The sequence below is a fragment of the Melopsittacus undulatus genome, chromosome Z, assembly GCF_012275295.1.
Source record: "Melopsittacus undulatus isolate bMelUnd1 chromosome Z, bMelUnd1.mat.Z, whole genome shotgun sequence".
NCBI lineage: Eukaryota > Metazoa > Chordata > Aves > Psittaciformes > Psittaculidae > Melopsittacus > Melopsittacus undulatus.
Genome location: NC_047557.1, coordinates 81,928,061 through 81,947,133, shown reverse-complemented (window position 1 = coordinate 81,947,133; position 19,073 = coordinate 81,928,061). Strand labels below are relative to the sequence as shown.

The 19,073-nt window shown below is 57.5% G+C and overlaps 1 protein-coding gene across 2 annotated transcripts; it reads left to right on the top strand.

Annotated features, from left to right (window-relative positions):
• Positions 1 to 1,892: 1,892 nt before the first annotated feature.
• Positions 1,893 to 17,780, top strand: FHOD1 (formin homology 2 domain containing 1). 2 transcript variants are annotated; one of them, XM_031051756.2, is made up of 22 exons: positions 1,893 to 2,071; positions 8,053 to 8,159; positions 8,282 to 8,346; positions 9,627 to 9,694; positions 9,785 to 9,890; positions 10,016 to 10,110; positions 10,492 to 10,603; positions 10,706 to 10,800; positions 10,897 to 11,040; positions 11,146 to 11,354; positions 11,806 to 11,916; positions 13,162 to 13,325; positions 13,561 to 14,378; positions 14,647 to 14,799; positions 14,944 to 15,126; positions 15,366 to 15,485; positions 15,664 to 15,825; positions 15,925 to 16,115; positions 16,200 to 16,392; positions 16,474 to 16,627; positions 16,713 to 16,889; positions 17,398 to 17,780. In XM_031051756.2, exons 1-22 carry the CDS (start codon positions 1,907 to 1,909, stop codon positions 17,478 to 17,480), a joined length of 3,675 nt encoding a protein of 1,224 aa, XP_030907616.2. In that variant the 5' UTR covers positions 1,893 to 1,906; the 3' UTR covers positions 17,481 to 17,780. The 2 variants fall into 2 exon arrangements, 1 of the variants encoding a protein (XP_030907616.2); XR_004080975.2 differs by lacking the exon at positions 17,398 to 17,780 and having other exon boundaries at positions 16,276 to 16,392; positions 16,713 to 16,852.
• The last annotated feature ends 1,293 nt before the right edge of the window (positions 17,781 to 19,073 follow it).

Sequence of the window (19,073 nt, the reverse complement as noted above, 5' to 3'; positions counted from 1 at the left end):
CGCGATACCGGCCCTCGCCCGCGTCACGCGCACGTCCCGCTCCGGGCCGGCCCCCCTCCGCCCCACGCCACCGGCTCCGCCAGCCCCTCCCTCCCGCCAACCCTCTCCGTACTGCCGGGGGCGCCGGCACTGGCCTGCACACCCCTCGCACCCCGCTCCGCCCCGGCTCGACTGCACCCCCCGGTGTCCGCCTGTGCTGGACCCGGTCCCCTCCAGTGTCCCTGCACCACCTCCGCTGTTACCCTGCCACACCTCGGCGCCCTAAGCCGGACCCGGTTCTTCTGCCCCCCGCAGCAGCCTGGTGCTGCTGCACTGATCCCGCTACCCCCCTATCCCACGCCAGACCCCTGCCCTACTCCTCCCTGCAATTGCTCTGGTGCCACCTGCATCACTCTGGTTTCCCCTGCCCTGCTCCTCCCTGACACCATCCCGGTGCCTCCTGCATCACCTCAGTGCCCTGCGTCCTGCACTGGCACCGCTGCTCTGCCCAAGGCCCTCCACCCTGGCTCAGCGCTCCTGCACCCATCATGTTCTCAGTCTCCTTAGTCCCCCTCCTGGTGCCAGCCAAGACCACCCATTCCTGTCCCAGCTGCTGCCTGGGCACCAGTCTGGGAGCATTCCAGAGGGGTCCCCCTTCCTTCCTCAGCCCCTCTTAGACACCCCTAAAAGCTCTCACCTGCCCACCAAACCTAGGCTGTCCACTCTGCTCTGGGAAGTGTCCCATTTCCCATATCCCATCACCGTGGTCCCAGACCCAGGGCCTCATGGCCTGGGGAGACAGTGAGGGATGCCCGGCAGACTGGGGAGCAGTGATGCTGCCTGGCAGAGGGCAGGAAGGCATGGCGTCAGCACACTTCATGGGGAGCCAGCTCTGAGCTGCATCCATGTGTCCCTGGAGCATGGGCAGAAAGACACCTTGTCTGTGGAGGCACAAGAAAGGCCTTGCAAGGGCTGCGCTGAGAAGCAGCTGCCTCCTGTTTCCCCTTTAAGCTGCCAAAGGTGTAATTAAATCCCCCTTTACCTTGCCTCCCACAGGCTGGTCCTGCCCTGCTGCCCTGGCCTCTTGGACCCAGCCTCTGCTACTGCATGGGGGTCTCTGCAAAGCTCCCTCAGTCTGTTCACACCTCTCTCCTACTGGGAGCCCAGGCTGGAGCCAGGAGTGAGGAGAACACCGCTTCATTGTGCTGGGCTATTGGCACTGCCCAGTATGCAATCAAAAATTCAAATCACCTTTGCTAAAGCTTTTCTCTGAAGGGTTGTGCTTTGAGCTGAGTCCACCGGAGATGAAATCTGTCCGTGTCCCCATTCCTGGTGCAGCTGCGCTTCTCCTGGGGGCCCTCCCAGGTGTTCTTGCTCCCCTTTGCATCCTCCTTCCCAAACTCACCTTCCCAAACTCACCATACAACACTACCCTGTCCATTTTGAATGTTCTCGTTAACATCAACACCCTGCATGCACAAAGATATCATTTGTATCGACACCGGCCTTGCAGGCACTGAGCTGCCCAGCTGGCCCCCAGCTCTGGGGTGAGTAAGACCCACCGGCACCCCGGAGCCCCACGGAGCCCGCTGGAGCATCCCCCACATCCCCTTGGAATCCCCCGAAGCATTCCCGGAGCGTTCCCTGGACCATCCCCCGGAGTCCCCCGAAGTGTCCGCCGGATCCCCTCGGATCCCTCCAGAGTATTCCTGGAGCACCCCCTACAGCATCGCCCGGAGCATCCCCGGGAGCTGTCGGGCAGCCGCGGGAGGGCGCGCCGAGCCCCGAGAGGTCCGTATCGGAGGGGGCGTGGCCGGGATGGGGATGGGGGCGTGGCTGTCGGAGGGGGTGTGTTCGGTGGGGGTGGGCTCGGGCGGGGGCGTGGCCTCCTGGGCTGCGCCGGTGGCGGAGCGGCGGCGGTGGCGCAATGGCGGAGGTTCAGTGCCGGATCCAGTACCTGGAGGACTCGGACCCCTTCGGCTGCGGCAGCTTCCCGGAGCCACGGCGAGCCCCAGTTTATGCCGTGGTGGAGGCGCTGCCCCTTGGGGCGCAGCTGCCCGCGCTGCACCGCCTGGTCGGGGCTCCCCTGCCGGTGAGGGGGGAAGCTGCGGGCGGGTGGGGAAGGCGGGCAGGCACGGGGCTGGAATCGGGAGGGGGCTGGAAGGAGCTCGGAGGGGAGATGAGGGACGGGGCGGTGTGCCCCCGCCGGAATATGGACAGCTCTCCCGGCGTGAGTCACGGCAGAATCTCTGAGCCCTCTGCGGGAGATGCCGGTTCTCGGCCGGGACCGGATGAGTCGGCGGGGAGGAAGAGAATGTGCTTGCTCAGAGCAAGCAGGAACTCGGGCAGCGGGAAGCAGGATGAGGGCAGGCGTCCATGCCCATCTCGTCGGGGCTGACCCAGGCAGCGGTCTCTTACCCCAGCATCCATCTTTCACACTCGGTTCCAGGAGTGGAGCCGAGCCTCGAAGGGAGCACACCGCCCCCTGACACCGGGGGGACCGGCCCAGCATCCCCAGTCACTGCAGCACATGGGCTTTGGGGAGATGCCGGTGGGGCCGGAGGACCCGCAGCCCTTCACCCTGCCGGTCCACCGGCAGCCTTTAGCGGAAACTTGTGCTGAGCAATTTCCTCCATCCAGGAGGAAGGCAGGATGCCAAAGCAAGGCTCCGTTTCTTGCTTGTGTGGCCTCAGGCCTGCTCCAGGCTGGGTAAAAGAGGCTAGGGAGGAGACAGGGAACCTTCCCTCTGGGGTGTTTTGTTGTGATGCTGTCAGAGCATCCTTTACAGGGTGGGGATAGGCTTGTTTTCCTTATGAGTGTGGTACCAGTAGAGCTTTGGCAATGGTTGAGCATCTCTGTCTTGCAGCACGGCAGGAGTGCAGGCAGGAGCCCAGACAGACAGGGGCAGTGTACCCTGCCCATAGCTGGAGAGGACAGATGAAGGCAGCAGGAGGGGGAAATCAGCTCCATGTGCCTGGCACTGAGCTTGCTGCCCTGCCAGGGGGAGGGGATCACTGCGAGACTTTTGCCTGCACCACAAAATCTTCCCTTTTAACCCACTTTTCATTTTTCTTGGAGCAAAGTGGCAGTGTCTCGTGTCATCGTCATCATGGGATTTTTAGGTGGTGACTAAATGGAGTTTGTTTGGGAACAACCAACCCCGAGACATGACGAATGGAGCAAACTCAAATTTCAGGCGTGTGCTTTCCTCCCGGGCAGAAGCTGGCTGTAACGGGATCACCAGCCAAGGGTGCTGTGTGGTGACACGGGGGGGGCCTGGGTATGGTGTTCCCTAGGACAGGAGTGCTGCAAAGAGGTCCTGTGTGTGGCAGAGGCATGTTGAACTGGGATTTCAGGCTCTGTTCTCTGCTTAAGTCAAGCTCTGGATGGTTTTTTCTTTGTCGTTTTCCTGCATCTTGTAACTCGTGGTGACATTTGCAGATAGGACCCTCCTTTGGGTTTATAAGCCAGAAGCCTCGTTTATATGAGTTATATAACTTATAAACCATGATCCCTTTATTACGTAGAGCTTTCTGAGCCACAGCCCAGCCTGACAAGTTGGGATGCTGGCTGGGATTTGCATGAGACAATGTGTTCATTGGGAGCCTCTGCACTGGGATTTACAGCCTGTGGAGCAAGGTCACTATCCCGAGCCACCTGGTTTGATCCAAATCCAGAGCTGGCACCCTGGAGCTGCTCAGATGTCATTTCACTGGTACGATGAGCAGAAACCTCCCTTGGTGCCCCTTGTGCCAGGTAGCGCTCAGCTCCATTACTCACTGCTCTAAAATTAGTAAATGAACAGTTGTATTTTTCCCAAGGAACTGACTGTTAATAAAATTCAGCCAGGGGTGCCTGATGCCAGGCTTGTCCTGTGGGGCAGCATGGCCAGAGCTGAGCAGCACAGGGAGGAGAATGCAATGGCTGGGAGAATGCAGCCAGAGGTCCCCACATTACTAGAGGAGGATGAACCATAGAACCCCAGGGGTTCTGCCGTGGGGACCAGTGGCATCCTGCCCTCCCTGGGCACAGCAGAGCTGCTCCCTGAGCTGGGAACAGCCTGGAGAAGATGAGCAGGAGGTTTCTCATGCCAGTATCACTGCCTTGAACAGCCTGTCCTACCCATGACACCTCCAGCGCTTCCTCTCCTGCAGCTCAACCCACCGCTGATGGCTTTTTCATGCTCTCCGGAAAAAGGATTTGTGCTTGGAAATACCTTCCTGCTTTGTTTGTGCTGCTGCATTGTTCAGCTACAGGCTGATACTATCTTCTCCTGCTCTCCAGCATTTTTCTAGTACCCTTGGGTGATGCTTGTGCTGGGCGTGGGCCTTTTCTGAACATCCACAAGCAGGTTTTGACAGGGAAGGTCCCCAAATGCTGCTGTACTCCCTTGCCCCAGAGATCTAGGGATTTTTCCAAATAATTGCATAACCCAGGGGCTGGAGCATTACTTTCCCCTTCCTCCACTAGAAACCCAAGGAAGAGCAAACAGCTCTCTGTCCTTGCTGCCATAAGGTCACTGCAAGTTCTCAGGCTTGATAGAAGAGAGCTGCTTGTGCACTTGTGGAGTGCATGAGCCCTGTCCCACCAGCCCCATTGTCCTCTATTACCTAACTGGCTCAAGGGTGGCTTTGCCAAAGGTCTTTGCTTCACCTCAGACAGGCATGGAAGTGGTGAAATGGGGTCAGCAGCAATGCTTTGAAACTGCTGTTTGCTTCTTGTCAAATGGTTAGAGCCAAGTGCTGGTGCTCAGCAGCCTCTGGTGATTCCCAGCTCCCAGCAGTGTCCATGCATGGGTCTCAGGGTGGGAGCTGCAGCCAGGCATTCATTCCATGGTGTTGCCAGGATGCCAGCTGCTCACCAGGACTGGGATCCTCTGGTTGCTTTGGGTCTGTTGATGAGAAACATGGGCTCTGTTAATGAGCAACAGGCCTGGCTGGAGGAGCAGTAAGGACTGTTTGTGAGCAGGTGCGCAGTTCTGGGCCAGCTCTGGGTGACCTCCAGAGACCCTTACTGGCCTTGGGATGGATTTTTTCCCCCATAATAAGATAATGGCAGTGCTCCCATCCACTTGCTGCCATCCATCAGGTAGATGCAGGCAGGACCTAAAGCCTGGCAATAAACAACCTTCTGAGCCCTGAAACGGAATCTCAGTGAACACACTTGGTTGCTGGTTGGGGTTGTCTTGTATTTAACTCCTGCTTCAGCCTCAGCAAATACTAGATTTTTTTCTGTATTTCCCCCATGGCCTTCCTAGAAGAGCTGCAGCAACACTAGCAAATTGTGGTCAGTGCAGAAAGAAAATGTTGGAGAAAGGGAAAAGTGTTTCCTCTGCTGGCAGATAAAGAGGATATTCACTGCCCAGCCATGGAGCATCCTCCCACGTGGGAATGCCATGATAGGGGTGAGCAGGAAGACATGACGCCATGGTGCGTGGCACCAGTTCAGTTGTGGGTGGAGGATGTCTCCATCACATGCCATGGTTCAGGGAGGCAGCTGCACCCTGAGGGGAGCTGTCTTTCCCTGGGGAATCACTTGCCTGGCATGTGTATCATTGCTAAACTGCAAAGCCAGCCATAACACTAGGTGTTGATAGGATCAGGGAGATCCACGTGTTCCTGCCTTCCCCATGTCTCAGCTCTGAGGCATCAGCATAGGTAGAGTGGGGCTTTTTTAACACAGCAAACCCCTCTCTGGACCATGGGGTCCTGGTCCCACACGGGGGCTGGCACCAGCACCTTGTCGTCAGAGAGACACCAGAACCTCCCCGTGTAGCAGATGAAAGACATCAGTACTGGTGGAGGTGCATGTGCCTCCCTGGAGCCTTGGGCTGGAGGTGTGAGCGTGGGATGTTCTCCTTCCCCTGCAAGTCCCATGACACTTGAAGCTCAGCTCATTTTAAAATGGATTTACAGGCAGGAGGCAGATGGATCAGAGCTGCCCCACGCCAGGAGCTGTCTTTACCCTATGACCCCAGTGTGCTGTCCCCAGCAGCACAGGCCCAAGGTCCCAGCTCAGATCCTCAGTCAGCACTCCCTGGGGTGGAAATGCTGTCCCGAGATGTTTGACAGGGCAGCATGAGCCTGGGACAGCCTGTCCCATCCCTGGGGGATGCTGCTTGCCAGGGGGGGTGCAGCCAAAGCTGGGCCCAGCATTTGGAGCATCCCTCATGGGGAGCGCTGCCAAGCTCACACGGGAAACATGTGGGGTCACGTCCCGGGGGCTTGGCCTTCTCCGCCAGCTGGGACATGTCACTGGCCCCAAGAGGAGCTGGGGATGTCAACTCTGGCTTGCTGGGGTTCTGGCTGCCCAGAGAAGGCAAAGCTTTTGTGCTCGAGCTGTGACAGTTGCTCTGTACTGTGTCTGAGTGCCCAGGAGGATGCAGTGGTGCCTGGAAGGATGTGGGAATGCCTGAGGGGATGCCTGAGAGGATGTGGGGATTCCCAGGAGGTTGCAGGGATGCCTAAAGGGGTACTGGTGAGGTTACAAAGATGGCCAGGAGCATGTGGGGTTTGCTGAAGGGATACCAAGGGGAATGAAGCCTAGGAGGATGCAGGGGTGCACAGGAGGACACAGGAATACCTGGAAGAGTCTGTCTCTGTGGAGGCATTGAAGATTTCCCCTGCATCAAACTCTGCATGGGGCCAGCATGAGCAAACACCCTACACAGAGGCAGGGCTGGCAGCCAGGAGTGATGCCCAGGTCAAGCCTGTGTTTGGTGCAGGTTGCTATGGCTGGCTGGCGTGGCCAGCAGCCACTGGAGGTGGAGTAGGACGCTTTGGATATAAACAGCCCAGCAGCAATACCCTGCCAAATTGCTTCTTATCCAAGGCTTAGTCAGGGTTGTTAATGGTATTAATGCACGTGGCATTTCTTCCTTGCCCTCAGGTTTACAGTCACACTCACAGTGAGGTGTGTGAGCTCTTGTGACTTGAGGACATGGGGGCTTCATGGAAAGCAGTCCCAGTGAGATGCAGGAGCCATACCCAGCATTGCTGTGGGTCACTTGGGGGTGGCCAGGGCCATAGTGGAGAAAGGCATTGGTGGTAAAGGCAGAGGAGCTGTGACCATCTCCTTGGCCACAGGGTGTGCAGTTTGGGGCTGAAATTGGGGTGGGTTTTTAAGTGACTGATGAGCCCCACTTCTCTTCCAGTGGTTGCTGCTTGTGCTGCTTGCTCTTTTTGGCAGCAGTAGCAGCATTAATCATTGGCTTTATCACTGATTTATCACAGCTCCCCAGGTGGTTACACAGCAACTGCTGTGGGCAGTTGGGAAGGGACATCAATTCCTTGGAGGTAGGGTGAGGAGGGTACTGCAAATGCTTTAGGAACAGGTCCAGATGTGCAGGGTCCTGGCAAGACCAGGCAGGCATTTGCCCTCCCTCTGCCCTTACATACACCTTGAGGGCAAATTGCTCCCATCAGGAGCTCAGCCAGGATCCCTGTGTGCTGTGGGGTGCGTCTGGGTCCCAGGTGGTTCAGGGGCTATGGAGTACCCCGGGTGCTGTGCCTGCCTGTAAGGGTGCAGCATGGGTGCTGTATGTAGACTTTTAAGAGAGATGGCCTCACCCCAGCCTTGCCTTGGGCTGTGCTTTTCTGGGTCAGTCAGCTGAAAGATGCCATGTAGCTGTGGGCTGAGCCAGAGGCTGCGTCACCGGAGGACACCCCTGTGGGGTTTTCCCCTGTTTGGGGTGTCCTCTTGTGCCTTGGTGGTTCCCACAGACCCAGTCTGTGTAGGTGGAGGCAATTCATCAGCCCAGGCGAAGGCACCAGCCCTAGAAGGAGACAGGTCCTGCCCTGGTGCTGACTAAGCCCCACAGTGCAAATCTGCCAAGGAGCCTGGCACCACCCTCGCTCTGCCTTTTCCCAGCCTGGGGCTCCGTATTTCTTCTGTTTGCCACTGGACAGTGACAGAGCATCTCCCCATGGGTCCAGGATGGGACCTGCCACCTCGCTGTGGGATGTGGCTGCTGGGTGTGCTTGGCAGGACAGTGACCCAGGGATGCTGCATCCTCTGGGAGCTGGGAGGGCTGTGGTGGGCACAGGGGCTCAGCCAGACTGTCTGCATCCCCAGCTGGAGGACTGCACGCTGCAGATCTCACCCTCTGGGCACTATCTGGACCTTGACTTATCCCTGCTGGAACAGAAGGATGATCTGGAAAGTTTCTACGAGGAGGTCAGGTGAGGCACACGGGGTGCCCAAGCCCTCCAGGGATGGGACACGGGGACCCCATGTGCATGCGAACACTGGGAGCCATGATGGTTCCACTGTGAATGCTCACACAAGTTTTCCCCTGCTCTAGGAAGGGGAGACGGCCAACCCTGATCCTGCGCACACAGCTCTCTGTCCGAGTCCATGCCATCATTGGTGAGTCCTCCTTCTCCAGCAGCTTGTCCCCCTCCCCGGGTGGTGGCTTGATCTCTGCCATGTGTTTTGGACAGGCTTTTTGTGATGGAAAGAGGGAGCAATCCAGCCCAGTGCTGCTTCTGCCCCATAACCCCTCCCAGAGATTCAGGGACATGGACGCCATCAGGCTGGCAGGGACTTGCTGGGTTAATCCCCTCTATCCTCAGAGATCAGGACTTTTACCCTTTGGGCTGGGAGCCCACCACCCACTGCAGTTATTCTGGGTCATTCAGACAAGCTCTAAATACAGCCTTTACAAATAGCTTTTGCACAGCAGAAAGTGCTGCTGCACCTTGGGACAGCCTGCTTGGAGGTCCTGCACAATGCTCAGGAGTGCCAAAGCCTCTTTCCTCCTTAGCAAGAGGGGAAACAAGTGCTGAGCAGATCAATGCTGGCCGGGCATCAGCTGTCCAGGCAGGGCTGCAGCCAAGCCCAAGTGATGCAGGAAGGCCAGGATCAGGGTCATGCTCTTTGCGAGCAGTTCCCAGGCTCCGGCTGAGCTCTGGGCTCTCTGCTTTCCCTCTGGCTGCTGTGACAATCTGATAAGCAAGCAGAGGAGGCTGCTGGTACCTCGTGTTTTACAGAGCCCTGTCAGCATTACTGGAGGGCTCCTTGCACAGCTTGTGCCTGGCTTGTTATACCCATAAGCCTGACCCAAATAACTCGGGATGCTCAGATAACTCGAGCTTTGGATGCAGGAAGTGCTGACTCCCAGTGGCTTTGGTCCACACATTTGTTTAAGTGGAGCTTTTCAGCTTCCCATTACCCTGGCTGTTCCATGCAGGCTCCTGCCTGCAGGCACCATCCCCATAAGCTCATAGTCTCCATCCCAGTGACTGTCCTTCTGTCCCCAAGCCAGTGGCATGCTGCCATCCTTCCCATCCCCATCCTGCAGCTTTTCCCAAGCTGTGGGGCTGCTGGGGACTCCAGGATCAGGGCATTTGTGTAAGGAGTGATGGCTAAAAGTAGCTCAGCCTCTTGCCCTTGTTCCTGTTTCGGTTATGCACAGAAAACCAGAGGGGATATTTATGTCATTGCCAGGCAGAAAAAGAAGGCAGAACGAAAGGAAACTGGAAAGTGGCATGGCTGAAATAAGTAGCTGTGGAGCTGCAGCTGCTTCCATCCGGGGGCAATGCTGATATCATGGGATGACAGCACAGGGCTGAGTTGGGTTGAGGGGCTTTCCCAGGCAGCTGGCAGCACTCCAGAGCCCCGATTCAGCATCAGTCCTTTCCTTCCAGAGAAGCTGTACAACTCGCAGGGGCCGGAGCTGCGTCGATCTCTCTTCTCCCTCAAGCAACTTTTTCAGGTACAGTGTGATGCTGGTGCGGTTCCCTTGGGGCTGGCAGCCCAGCCCTGCCTCCCCACACTGCGATAACACCTGGCCTTTGCTCTGCAGGAGGACAAGGACCTGGTGCCGGAGTTTGTGAACCTGGATGGGCTGACATGCCTGATCAAAGTGGGGGCAGAGGCTGACCAGAACTACCAGAATTACATCCTCCGGGGTTGGTGTTTGGGCACCTCTTATCCCTAGGGATAAGGCTGGCACTTGGAGGGGCATGAGGCAGCCCCCTCCAAGAAAAGCCCTATCTCTGCTGCACTGTGACCCTGCCTGCTCTCTGCCTTGCAGCCCTGAGCCAGATTATGCTCTTTGTGGATGGGATGCAGGGTGTAATCAACCACAACGAGACTGTCCAGTGGCTCTACGCTCTGTCAGGAAGCCCAGTAAGCTCCTGTTGCCCTGGGGGCTGCCTGTGCCCCTCACTGCACCCTTCTTCCCTGCCTGTGGCTGTCTCCTTGCACTGTCCCATAGGGGATTTATCCCATCATCTTCCTTTGGGCTCAGTGCCCTTTGTATGTGTTGGGTTCTGCTCCTAACCATTTGGAAGCCATGCAGGTTTCTAGAACTCCCCATCCTGATGTGACCATGCTCCTGGGCAGAGAGTTTGAGCAAAAAGGTCGCATTCCAGGTGCCTTCCCAGTGCCTGTTGCCAATCAGCATCATAGCTGCAGGCTGGTCTGTGGTCCCATGGCAAAGCCCCCAGCCCCAGAGCATGGTGACCCAGCAGACACCACTGCCATCCCAGCCACTGTCCCTTGTCCCAGTATCGCCTGGTGGTGAAGATGGCACTGAAGCTCCTGCTGGTGTTTGTGGAGTACATGGAGTCCAACGCCCTGCTGGTCATCCACGCTGTCAATGCCGTGGACCAGGCAAGAGGTGGGTGCAGCACCAGCCTCTGGCAAGGTCCCCACCAGGGAACAGGATGTGTGTGTGTGTGTCCTTGTCCCGTGTGTCACTGGCATGGGCCACTTCTCCTAGGAACCTGTCCATGGTCCAACCTGATGACTGTCCTGGAGCAACGCAATGGGGCTGACACAGAGCTGCTGGTCTTTGCCATGACGCTGATCAACAAGGTCCAGGGGGGTGGCAGGGTGTCTCTGTGGTGCCACAGTGGCAGGGCTCAGTGTGGGTCACGCTGGTCTCAGCACCATCCTTTTGGTCCTGCTTAGACACTGGCAGCCCTCCCAGACCAGGATACATTTTACGATGTGACAGACTGCCTGGAGCAGCAGGGCATGGAACAGTTGGTACAGCAGTTCCTAGGCAGCAAGGGCACCGACCTTGACTTGAAGCACCAGTTCACACTCTATGAGGTGAGTGTGGCTCCTGTGGGGTCTGACTGTGCACCATGTTCATGGCAGCAGGGAGGGCAACTGGTGAGGTGGCGGGGCTGACATGCCCTCCTGTTCCCTCCACAGAGTGCTCTCAAGCTGGAGGATGGTGTGGAAGAGCCACCCTCGGGGGGACGCAAGGACCGGAGGAGGACAGACGAAGGCCGGCGTGGGTGGCGATCCCAGAGCGGCTGTCCAGAGACTGGTCCTGATGCACAGCTTGGGTCCCCTGGACCCCCAAAGGAGCCCCCCACTGAGGACACCCCAGCTGTCCCCATGCCAAGCAGCCCAACAAAGTAAGTTTGGCTGGAGGTGGTCCAGGGTGGTGATGGTCCCAGGACTCTTTCATCAGGGTCTGTAGCAATATGACAAGGGATTATGGGTTTAAACTGAAACAAGGGAAGTTCAGGTTAGATATAAGGAAGAAGTTCTTTACTGTGAGGGTGGAGAGGCCCTGGCACAGGTTGCCCAGAGAAGCTGTGGCTGCCCCATCCCTGGAAGTGTTCAAGGCCAGGTTGGATGTGGCTTGGAGCAACCTGGTCTAGTGGAAGGTGTCCCTGCCTGTGGCAGGGGGTTGGAACTGGATGACTTTTAAGGTCTTTTCCAGCTCAAACCAGTCTGAGATTCTGTGGTTCTATGGTGAAGATGCTGGGATACAGCGTGAGCAGTGCTCAGGTCTATTCTCAGTGCCAGGGTGAGGGCAGCTCTGCAGGACTTGCCTTCATTCCCTGTCACCTCTTTCTCCAGCCTGTGTCCCAGCAGTGTCTTCAGCAGTGCATCCAGTGTGCGGCTTGCACTGGCTTCATCACCGGCCGACAAGGATCAGCCTCCAGCCCCAGGAGAGCGCAGTGTCTACAAGTAAGGAGCCAGGAGGGGCTGGGTGCACAGGAGGTTCCCCCGGGGTGACAGGGGGCCTCCCAGGAGCTTGGGGTGCACCTGCGTCAATGCAGGGAAACAGGGTCTTGGTGGGAACGGGATGGAGAGAAGTGTGACAGGGGGAGCGGATGTCTGAGAGGGACTGGCCAGGGGCTCCAGGGCATCCTTCACGTGTGCACAGCTCCTCTCCAGCAACTCCTCACTCTTTCTCTTGTCCATGCTTGACCTCTTCTCTGCCTACTCTTTTCTATCTTTCCTTTTGCAGGCTGCGCCAAACTGCCCCTGTCTGGTAAGTGCCTGGGCTCTGCATGTGTGTGCTCCTTCCCAGCGCGATGCTCTGGCAAGAATGGGCACTGTCCTGACCCACTCGCTGTCCCCATCCCTCACCTCTCCCCTCTGACCCCCGTCATCACGGGGTGATGACACACTCTTCTCCCCACCTTCTAGGGTGAGATGTCCCTCTGGGGGTGCCACAGCCTGCCCTGGGGCTGGCAGGGGGCTGGCATTGCATTCCTGGCTCTGTGGTGGTGGACACTGCACCATCTCGCCAGCACCTGATGCCATTTGGTGCCTGGGCAGGAAGGGATTCTCTGGCCATCTCCTGGCTCCCCAGTGAGACCCAGTGCCATGGGGTGACAGCAGGACAAGGGTCACATGCTGGAGGGCTGCCAGAAGGGGTATGCAGGAGGCACGAGCCCAGGGGGTCTGTCAGCAGTGGGGGCTAACCCCTATTTTCCCTCAGGCGGGAGGATGCCCCCTCCTTGCATGGGGACAAGCCTATTTTGAGGAGGTTTGAGTAAGTAGAGGCATGTGTGTGTCTCCAGGTGTGCATTTCCTTGGGCCAGCGCCTGCTGGAGGCTTCTGGGCTCTGGCCACACAGGGCATGTGGAGCAGGACGGTCCCCATAAGTCTCTGCCTGGGTTTTGTAGCTTTTGGATGAGGGTTGCAGTGAGCACCAGGTCTGCTGGGGCCAAAAGGTGACAAAGACATGAGCCTTTGTCTCCCATGGGACTGCAGCATCCCTGTCCCCATGCCGTGGTGGCATCACCTGCCTCTCTGCAGCACTTAGAGGAGCTTGAATCCTTCATGTTCCTAATGTGTGGCCTAGGCAGGGGGTTTCTGTGCTGTGGGTCTGGCTGTGCAGTGTGGCATGGCATGGTTTGCCCATTGTCCCAGTCATCCCTGTCCCTGTCTTGCTCCTGGCCAGCATCTGCCCCTGTCTTGCAGAGCTCGCTTCCTGGAGAATCTGGCTGCAGCCCAGAAGAAGATCTCTTCCATGACCAAGGGACGGCTCAATGTCCTCAGTGATGCTGAGCTGGAGCATCCCACCACTCTTGCTTGGGACAGGGACAGCAGTGCCCCTGAGTCTGGCATGGAGACACTCAACACAAGTAGGTGTTTCCAGGGTATGTGTTCCTGGCTCTGGGCTCATAGGGTCCCCAGGATGGGCATTAGTGGCCTTTCTGCCCCCCAGCCCATGCTGATACTCAGAGCAGGAGGAGCTGGGTGCTGCCTCCCTGTCCTACACCAAACACCGGCATCTGAGCACAGCCCACCAAGGAGCAGGACCCCCACTCTATGTGCAGCCCAGCACAGTTACTGCAGCCTCTCCCCCTCTCCCTGCAGGGTCTTGCCTGGCTCAGCAGGACACCACTGACTCCTGCAGCACCATCTCCTCCAACACCAGGTTCATGCTGGACATGCTCTACGCTAAAGACTCCTCAGAGGCAGGGAGGGAGAAGATCTTCCCTGAGGTCCCCTCACCTGCCCTGGTCCAGGATGAGGTGGTGATGGATGCCGTTGGAGGTGGCAGCCAGGAGCAGGAGGGTGCCTGGCCCCATGGCAGGGCTCCAGATGGGCCGGTGGCCAGTGCTCATGCCAAGCTGGCGCGTGCCCTGTCCAGCTTAGATGCCGAGACCCACACACAGAAACTGGACAGCACTGGGATGATGCCCATCAAGAAGGATGTGGAGCTGACATGGGAGCGCCTGGAGGCCAGCCCTGCACAGCTGAAGATCAAGGACCTGGACTTTACTGATCTAGGGGAAGAAGAAGACTTTGACATCCTGGACACAGGGCCAATAACCAACGGCTCCTTGCTCCCTCCTGCCATTGAAGCAACAAAAGCTGGAGCAGTAATGGCTCCTCCTCCACCTCCTGCTGTCCCTGGCTGCCCACCACCTCCACCTCTACCTCCTGCATTCCCTGGCTGCCCACCCCTGCCAGGGCTACCAGGCCCTTCCGTAATGGATGGTCCCTCTGAAGCCAAGAAGAAGAGGACAGTGAAGCTTTTCTGGAAGGAGTTGAAGCAGCTGGATGGTACTGTGGGGACAGGCAGGTTTGGCCAGGCGACGCTGTGGGCATCCCTGCAGAGCGTTGAAGTCAATACTGCCAAACTGGAACATCTCTTTGAGTCACGGTCAAAGGAAGTACCAACTTCAAAGGTACCCATGGGCTGGTACCCATCAGCCAAGGGGACTTGAAGGATGGGTGGAAGATTGTTAATTCCCTTGGGGACCCTAGGCATGCACTGTCACCCATACCCTCTGCTGAGGATGTGTACCTGCAGCCTGGAGACTTGGCAGAGACAGTGATAGACAGTGTGTGGGTTTAGCTTACCACCAGGTCTCTGATCAGCTCATTGTGTCCATTATGTTTTCTTAAAGGAAGCCCTTTGCTTTCGTGTCCCCATCTATTCTGTCCTCTTTGCAGAAGGCAATCGATGGGAAGAAGGTGGTTGTGGTGCTGGACCCCAAGAGGAGCAATGCTATCAACATTGGCCTCACAGTACTGCCGCCTGTGCACATCATCAAGACAGCTGTGCTCAACTTTGATGAGTTTGCAGTCAATAAGGAAGGGATTGAGGTGAGCACAAGAGAAGCTCAGACCCCTTGAGGTCCTCATATAGGTCATTTCCCCTGGCCAGGAGGCCTCCCTGCCACCTTCAGCCCTGGGTGACATATCTCATGGTGACATGTTTGGAGTCTGACACATCCCTCCTTGCTCTAGAAAATCCTGACCATGGTCCCAACCGAGGAGGAGAAGCAGAAGATCCAGGAGGCCCAGTTGGCTAACCCTGATGTGCCCTTGGGCTCTGCGGAGCAGTTCCTGCTCTCCCTGTCTTCCATCAGTGACCTCACAGCCAGGCTCCAGCTCTGGGCCTTCAAGCTGGACTATGAGAGCCTGGAGCAGGTACAGAGCCATGTACCCCATTGTGCCCTCCCACCACTGCCAGCCCCAGCAGTGCTGAGCGCCGAGCCAAGTGGGGACCAGCCATGTCCAAGTACAGGAGGTGCCATCCTGGCTGGGGATGGGCTGCAGGTCCCCAAGGCAAGCACAGGCTTGGGTTGACCACATGGGCAACAGCAAATGCTGAAGCTCCTAAGAGAGGGGGTGGCCAAGGGGTTTCACCTGCATCTCTCCTCTTGCAGGAGATCGCGGAGCCACTCTTTGATCTAAAGGTGGGCATGGAGCAGCTGGCCAAAAACCACACCTTCAAGTGCATCCTGGCCACACTGCTGGCCATGGGCAACTTCTTGAATGGCTCCCAGGTGAGAAGCAGGGTGTGGAGGGATGTGGCCTGTCTTGAGTGCTGCAAGCACAGGATGAGCCATGGTGCATGGGAGCTTGGGATGTCACCTGAAGCTGGGTGGTGCTGCTGGGTCTGAGGACTGGAGGTGTGCTGGAGGAGGGATGGAGAAGGACTTGCTGAGTCCACTGTCATTTCAGAGTAGAGGCTTTGAGCTGGGCTACCTAGAGAAGGTCTCGGAAGTGAAGGACACAGTGCACCGGCAATCCCTGCTCCACCATCTCTGCCAGATGGTGGTAGAGAAGTTCCCAGAAACCACTGACCTGTACTCGGAGATTGCCTCCATCACCCACTCTGCCAAGGTAAGGCAAGGCAGATGAGACCTGCACAAGGCAAGGCTGTGGGTCCCACAGCTGCCCAGCTCCACAGCATGGCTGAGTGCTGACATCTTACTCTTCCAGGTTGACTTTGATGAGCTCGCCAACAGCCTGGTGCAACTGGAGCGGAGGTGCAGGGCCTCCTGGGACAACCTGAAGGTGATCGCCAAGCATGAGACCAAGCCAGTGCTAAAAACCAAACTGACAGACTTCCTCAAGGACAGCACCCAGCGCATCATTGTCTTGAAGGTGGTGCACAGGCGTGTCCTCAACAGGTTGGTGGCTCAGGCCTTGGGGGGGCAGTGGGGAACCCCCTTGGTCCCATCGATACTGGTCTGTCATGACCAGTATCCCTGCAGGTTTCACTCCTTCCTGCTGTACCTGGGGTATCCGGTGAGTGTGGCACGGGATGTGAAGGTGACTCCTATCTGCAAGCTGCTGCGGGAGTTTGCCTTGGAATACCGCACATGCCGGGAGCGCATCCTGCAGCAGCAGAAAAAACAGGCTGCCCACCGTGAGCGCAACAAGACCCGGGGACGGCTCATCACTGAGGTATAGGCACACTCGACTGTCACCACCATCACCAGGTGATGCCCACCAGGTCCCTAATGCCTGTATCTCTTCCCACTGTAGACAGAGAAGTTCTCTGGCGTCACTGAGGCTGCTTCCCCATCTGCCATGGTGTCCAGCAGCCCCAAGGAGCAGATGGAAGCAGGTCACAAGAGCATGAAGAGCCTGCTGGCCTCTCCCACGGACAACCCTGCTCGCCGCAGCCGCTCCAGCCAGGGTAGGAGTGGGGTGGCAGGGGCATGCAAGGCATGCCCGGCTGGCTGGGAAAAGCTGATGCCAGCATCCAGCTTGTCCCCTTGCAGGGACAGGGCATGCCAGCCCAGCCCAGGGCTCTCCAGCCCGGGAAGATGTTCCCAGCTCCCCAGATGATGCTTCAGATGAAATCATGGACCAGCTGGTGAAGTCGGTCACTCACAACGCCAACCCACGGCCCTGTGCCAACAAGGAGCGCAGGAGGTCCCGCGGCAATAGGAAGTCCTGTAAGTTCCAGCCCTGTCACCATGACCTTTGCTGGCTCTGATCAATATGATCTACCTGTTTGCCTGTACTCTGTCCCACCTCTATCCCTGTTCCTGTGCCTATCACAGCTCTGTCTCCCTTCCCATGCTCTACCCAGTACCTGTACTTTGTCCCATCTCAGTATGCCTGTCCCCATACCCTGTCCCACCTTTGTGGCCCTGTCCCTATACTCTATCCTGTACTCTTTCCCATCTTTGCATCCCTGTCCCATCTCTGTGTCTGTACTCGTGTTCTATCCCCGTGCCTTGTCCCATCTCTGTTTCCTTGTTCCTATACCCTGCCTGGCTCCTTCCCCTCTGGCCACCCCTGATTTCCGATGTTGAGCCCACCAGGCCACAGCAGCTTGTACACTGAGACCAGACTGTGCCACTGCCACCCCTGCCCAGCATGTCAGGGCTACCCTCTCCAGTGGGCACCCTGAGCCATCACTGCTCATGTTGCCAGTGCCACCCTCTCCTCTTCCTACAGTGAGACGGACGCTGAAGAGCGGGCTCAGTGATGACCTTGTGCAGGCACTGGGCCTGGGGCGGGCACCTGGCATGGAGGTTTGAGGGGACTTGTGCTGCTCCCCACCAGTTGCAGGAGGTGGTGGCAGCTCCTGCTGCTCCAGGATTGGCATCCTTGGTCTCACCTTGCTTTTCCTTGCTGGCCTCCAGCTCCTGGAGGTGCAGGCAGCAGGATAGAAATGATGCCCTGGAGCTGCTTCATGGGGATAGAGGATGCTCAGTGCCCACTCATGGGTGTGAAGGCTCTGGGTTCATCTTCACAACAGTATTAAAGGGGTTAAGAGGCTGGACCCAGACCTTCTCTGGGAACTGGGTCTGGCCTATGGCCCCTGTGGTAATAAAGTAATTGACACACTGCTTGTGTCCTGTGTCCCTGCGCTGGAGAGGCTGGGGTACCCTGTGCCAAGCCTGCATTCACAGCCCAGCTGCATCCCCAGCCCAGCTGCCCAGGACAAGCACTGGGCTTGCAGGGACTATCATCCCTCCCAGGGACAGTGTGGTCCCCTATCTACCAGGATGCATGGGGAGACCCCGCCAGCAGGAGCAAGCACTTCTGCAGGCTCAAGGCTGCATGCTCAAGGACAGGAACAACGGCTCCAGCATGAGACAAGGAGGACAGTGCAGCAAAATCAAGAATTTATGCCCTGTCTCCAACTTCACCTCTCCTTTACAAGTGTCTCCTGGGGGATTTCAGCCAGACCTAGATGTGGGTTTAGGGCCAGGCTGTTTCCCTCCCACAGTGAGTTCGGGGCACAGCACCCATGTTGCCCCTGCAAACCTGGTCAGGCTGTAAGCCTGGGAAACAGAGTCCCAGACTGGTTTAGATTTGAAGGGTCCTTAAAGTTCATCCAGTTTCAAACCCCTGCCATGGGCAGGGGTGCCTTCCACTAGAGCAGGTTGCTCAACATATCCCTGGGCTTGGGGCTGCCTCATCATGTCAACATAGCAAGGGCAGCATCTACCATGCCCATAGGGGACTGGCAGATGTCCAGGCAGGAACATGCCACCTGTTGGCCCAGCATCACTCATGCCTTCCAGGGCACAGGTTACAACCCTCACTGGATGCTGGCTGTGATGCTCCTTGTGGGTGTTAGGTGGTGGGTATCACTTCTGAGCATGCACTTCTGCCAGCTGTAATGGTTTGGGCACTGTCACCTGTAGTAGAGGCATTTGGGAACAGTGTCACATCATCCATCAGAGCAGCTCCACCTCGGCACTGCCCTGGCGCTGCCTCCAGCCCTGAATCCTGCACAGCAGGTCCCTGTGGCTTTCAAGGAATGAAGAAAAACTCCACCAGGTGGGACAGCTTCTTTGAGCTAACCTTTGCCCAGGGCTGTCCCTCTCCTGTGAGGCTGGACACACTGGTGGCCTTGGAAGAGCTGGGCAGCACCAGGTTGTGATGTACCTGAGATGTTCCCAGGTGGCTCCAGGGCCAGCAAGATACTATGGTAAGAACTGCAGGTGTCCCAGAGATGTCCCAGTATATGGTCTGGCTCTCCTTCCTTCCAGGTGCTTGCTTTGGGTCCCCAGAGAGATGACGAAGCAGTCACAACAGGCTGCTTTGCCCACACAGCAGGAAGGAGAAAGGGGTAGTAAGGCATCTTCCCAACACCCTGCCCCTGCCCCAGGTACCCAAAG

What these genes read in the sequence shown, in the direction of transcription:
- FHOD1 (XM_031051756.2), top strand. Translation starts at nt 1,907, where the DNA reads ATGGCGGAGGTTCAGTGCCGGATCCAGTACCTGGAGGACTCGGACCCC. An exon ending in ACTATGAGAGCCTGGAGCAG is followed by an intron (nt 15,127 to 15,365) that starts GTACAGAGCCAT and finishes CTCCTCTTGCAG; the next exon opens with GAGATCGCGGAGCCACTCTT. An exon ending in CCATCACCCACTCTGCCAAG is followed by an intron (nt 15,826 to 15,924) that starts GTAAGGCAAGGC and finishes TTACTCTTCCAG; the next exon opens with GTTGACTTTGATGAGCTCGC.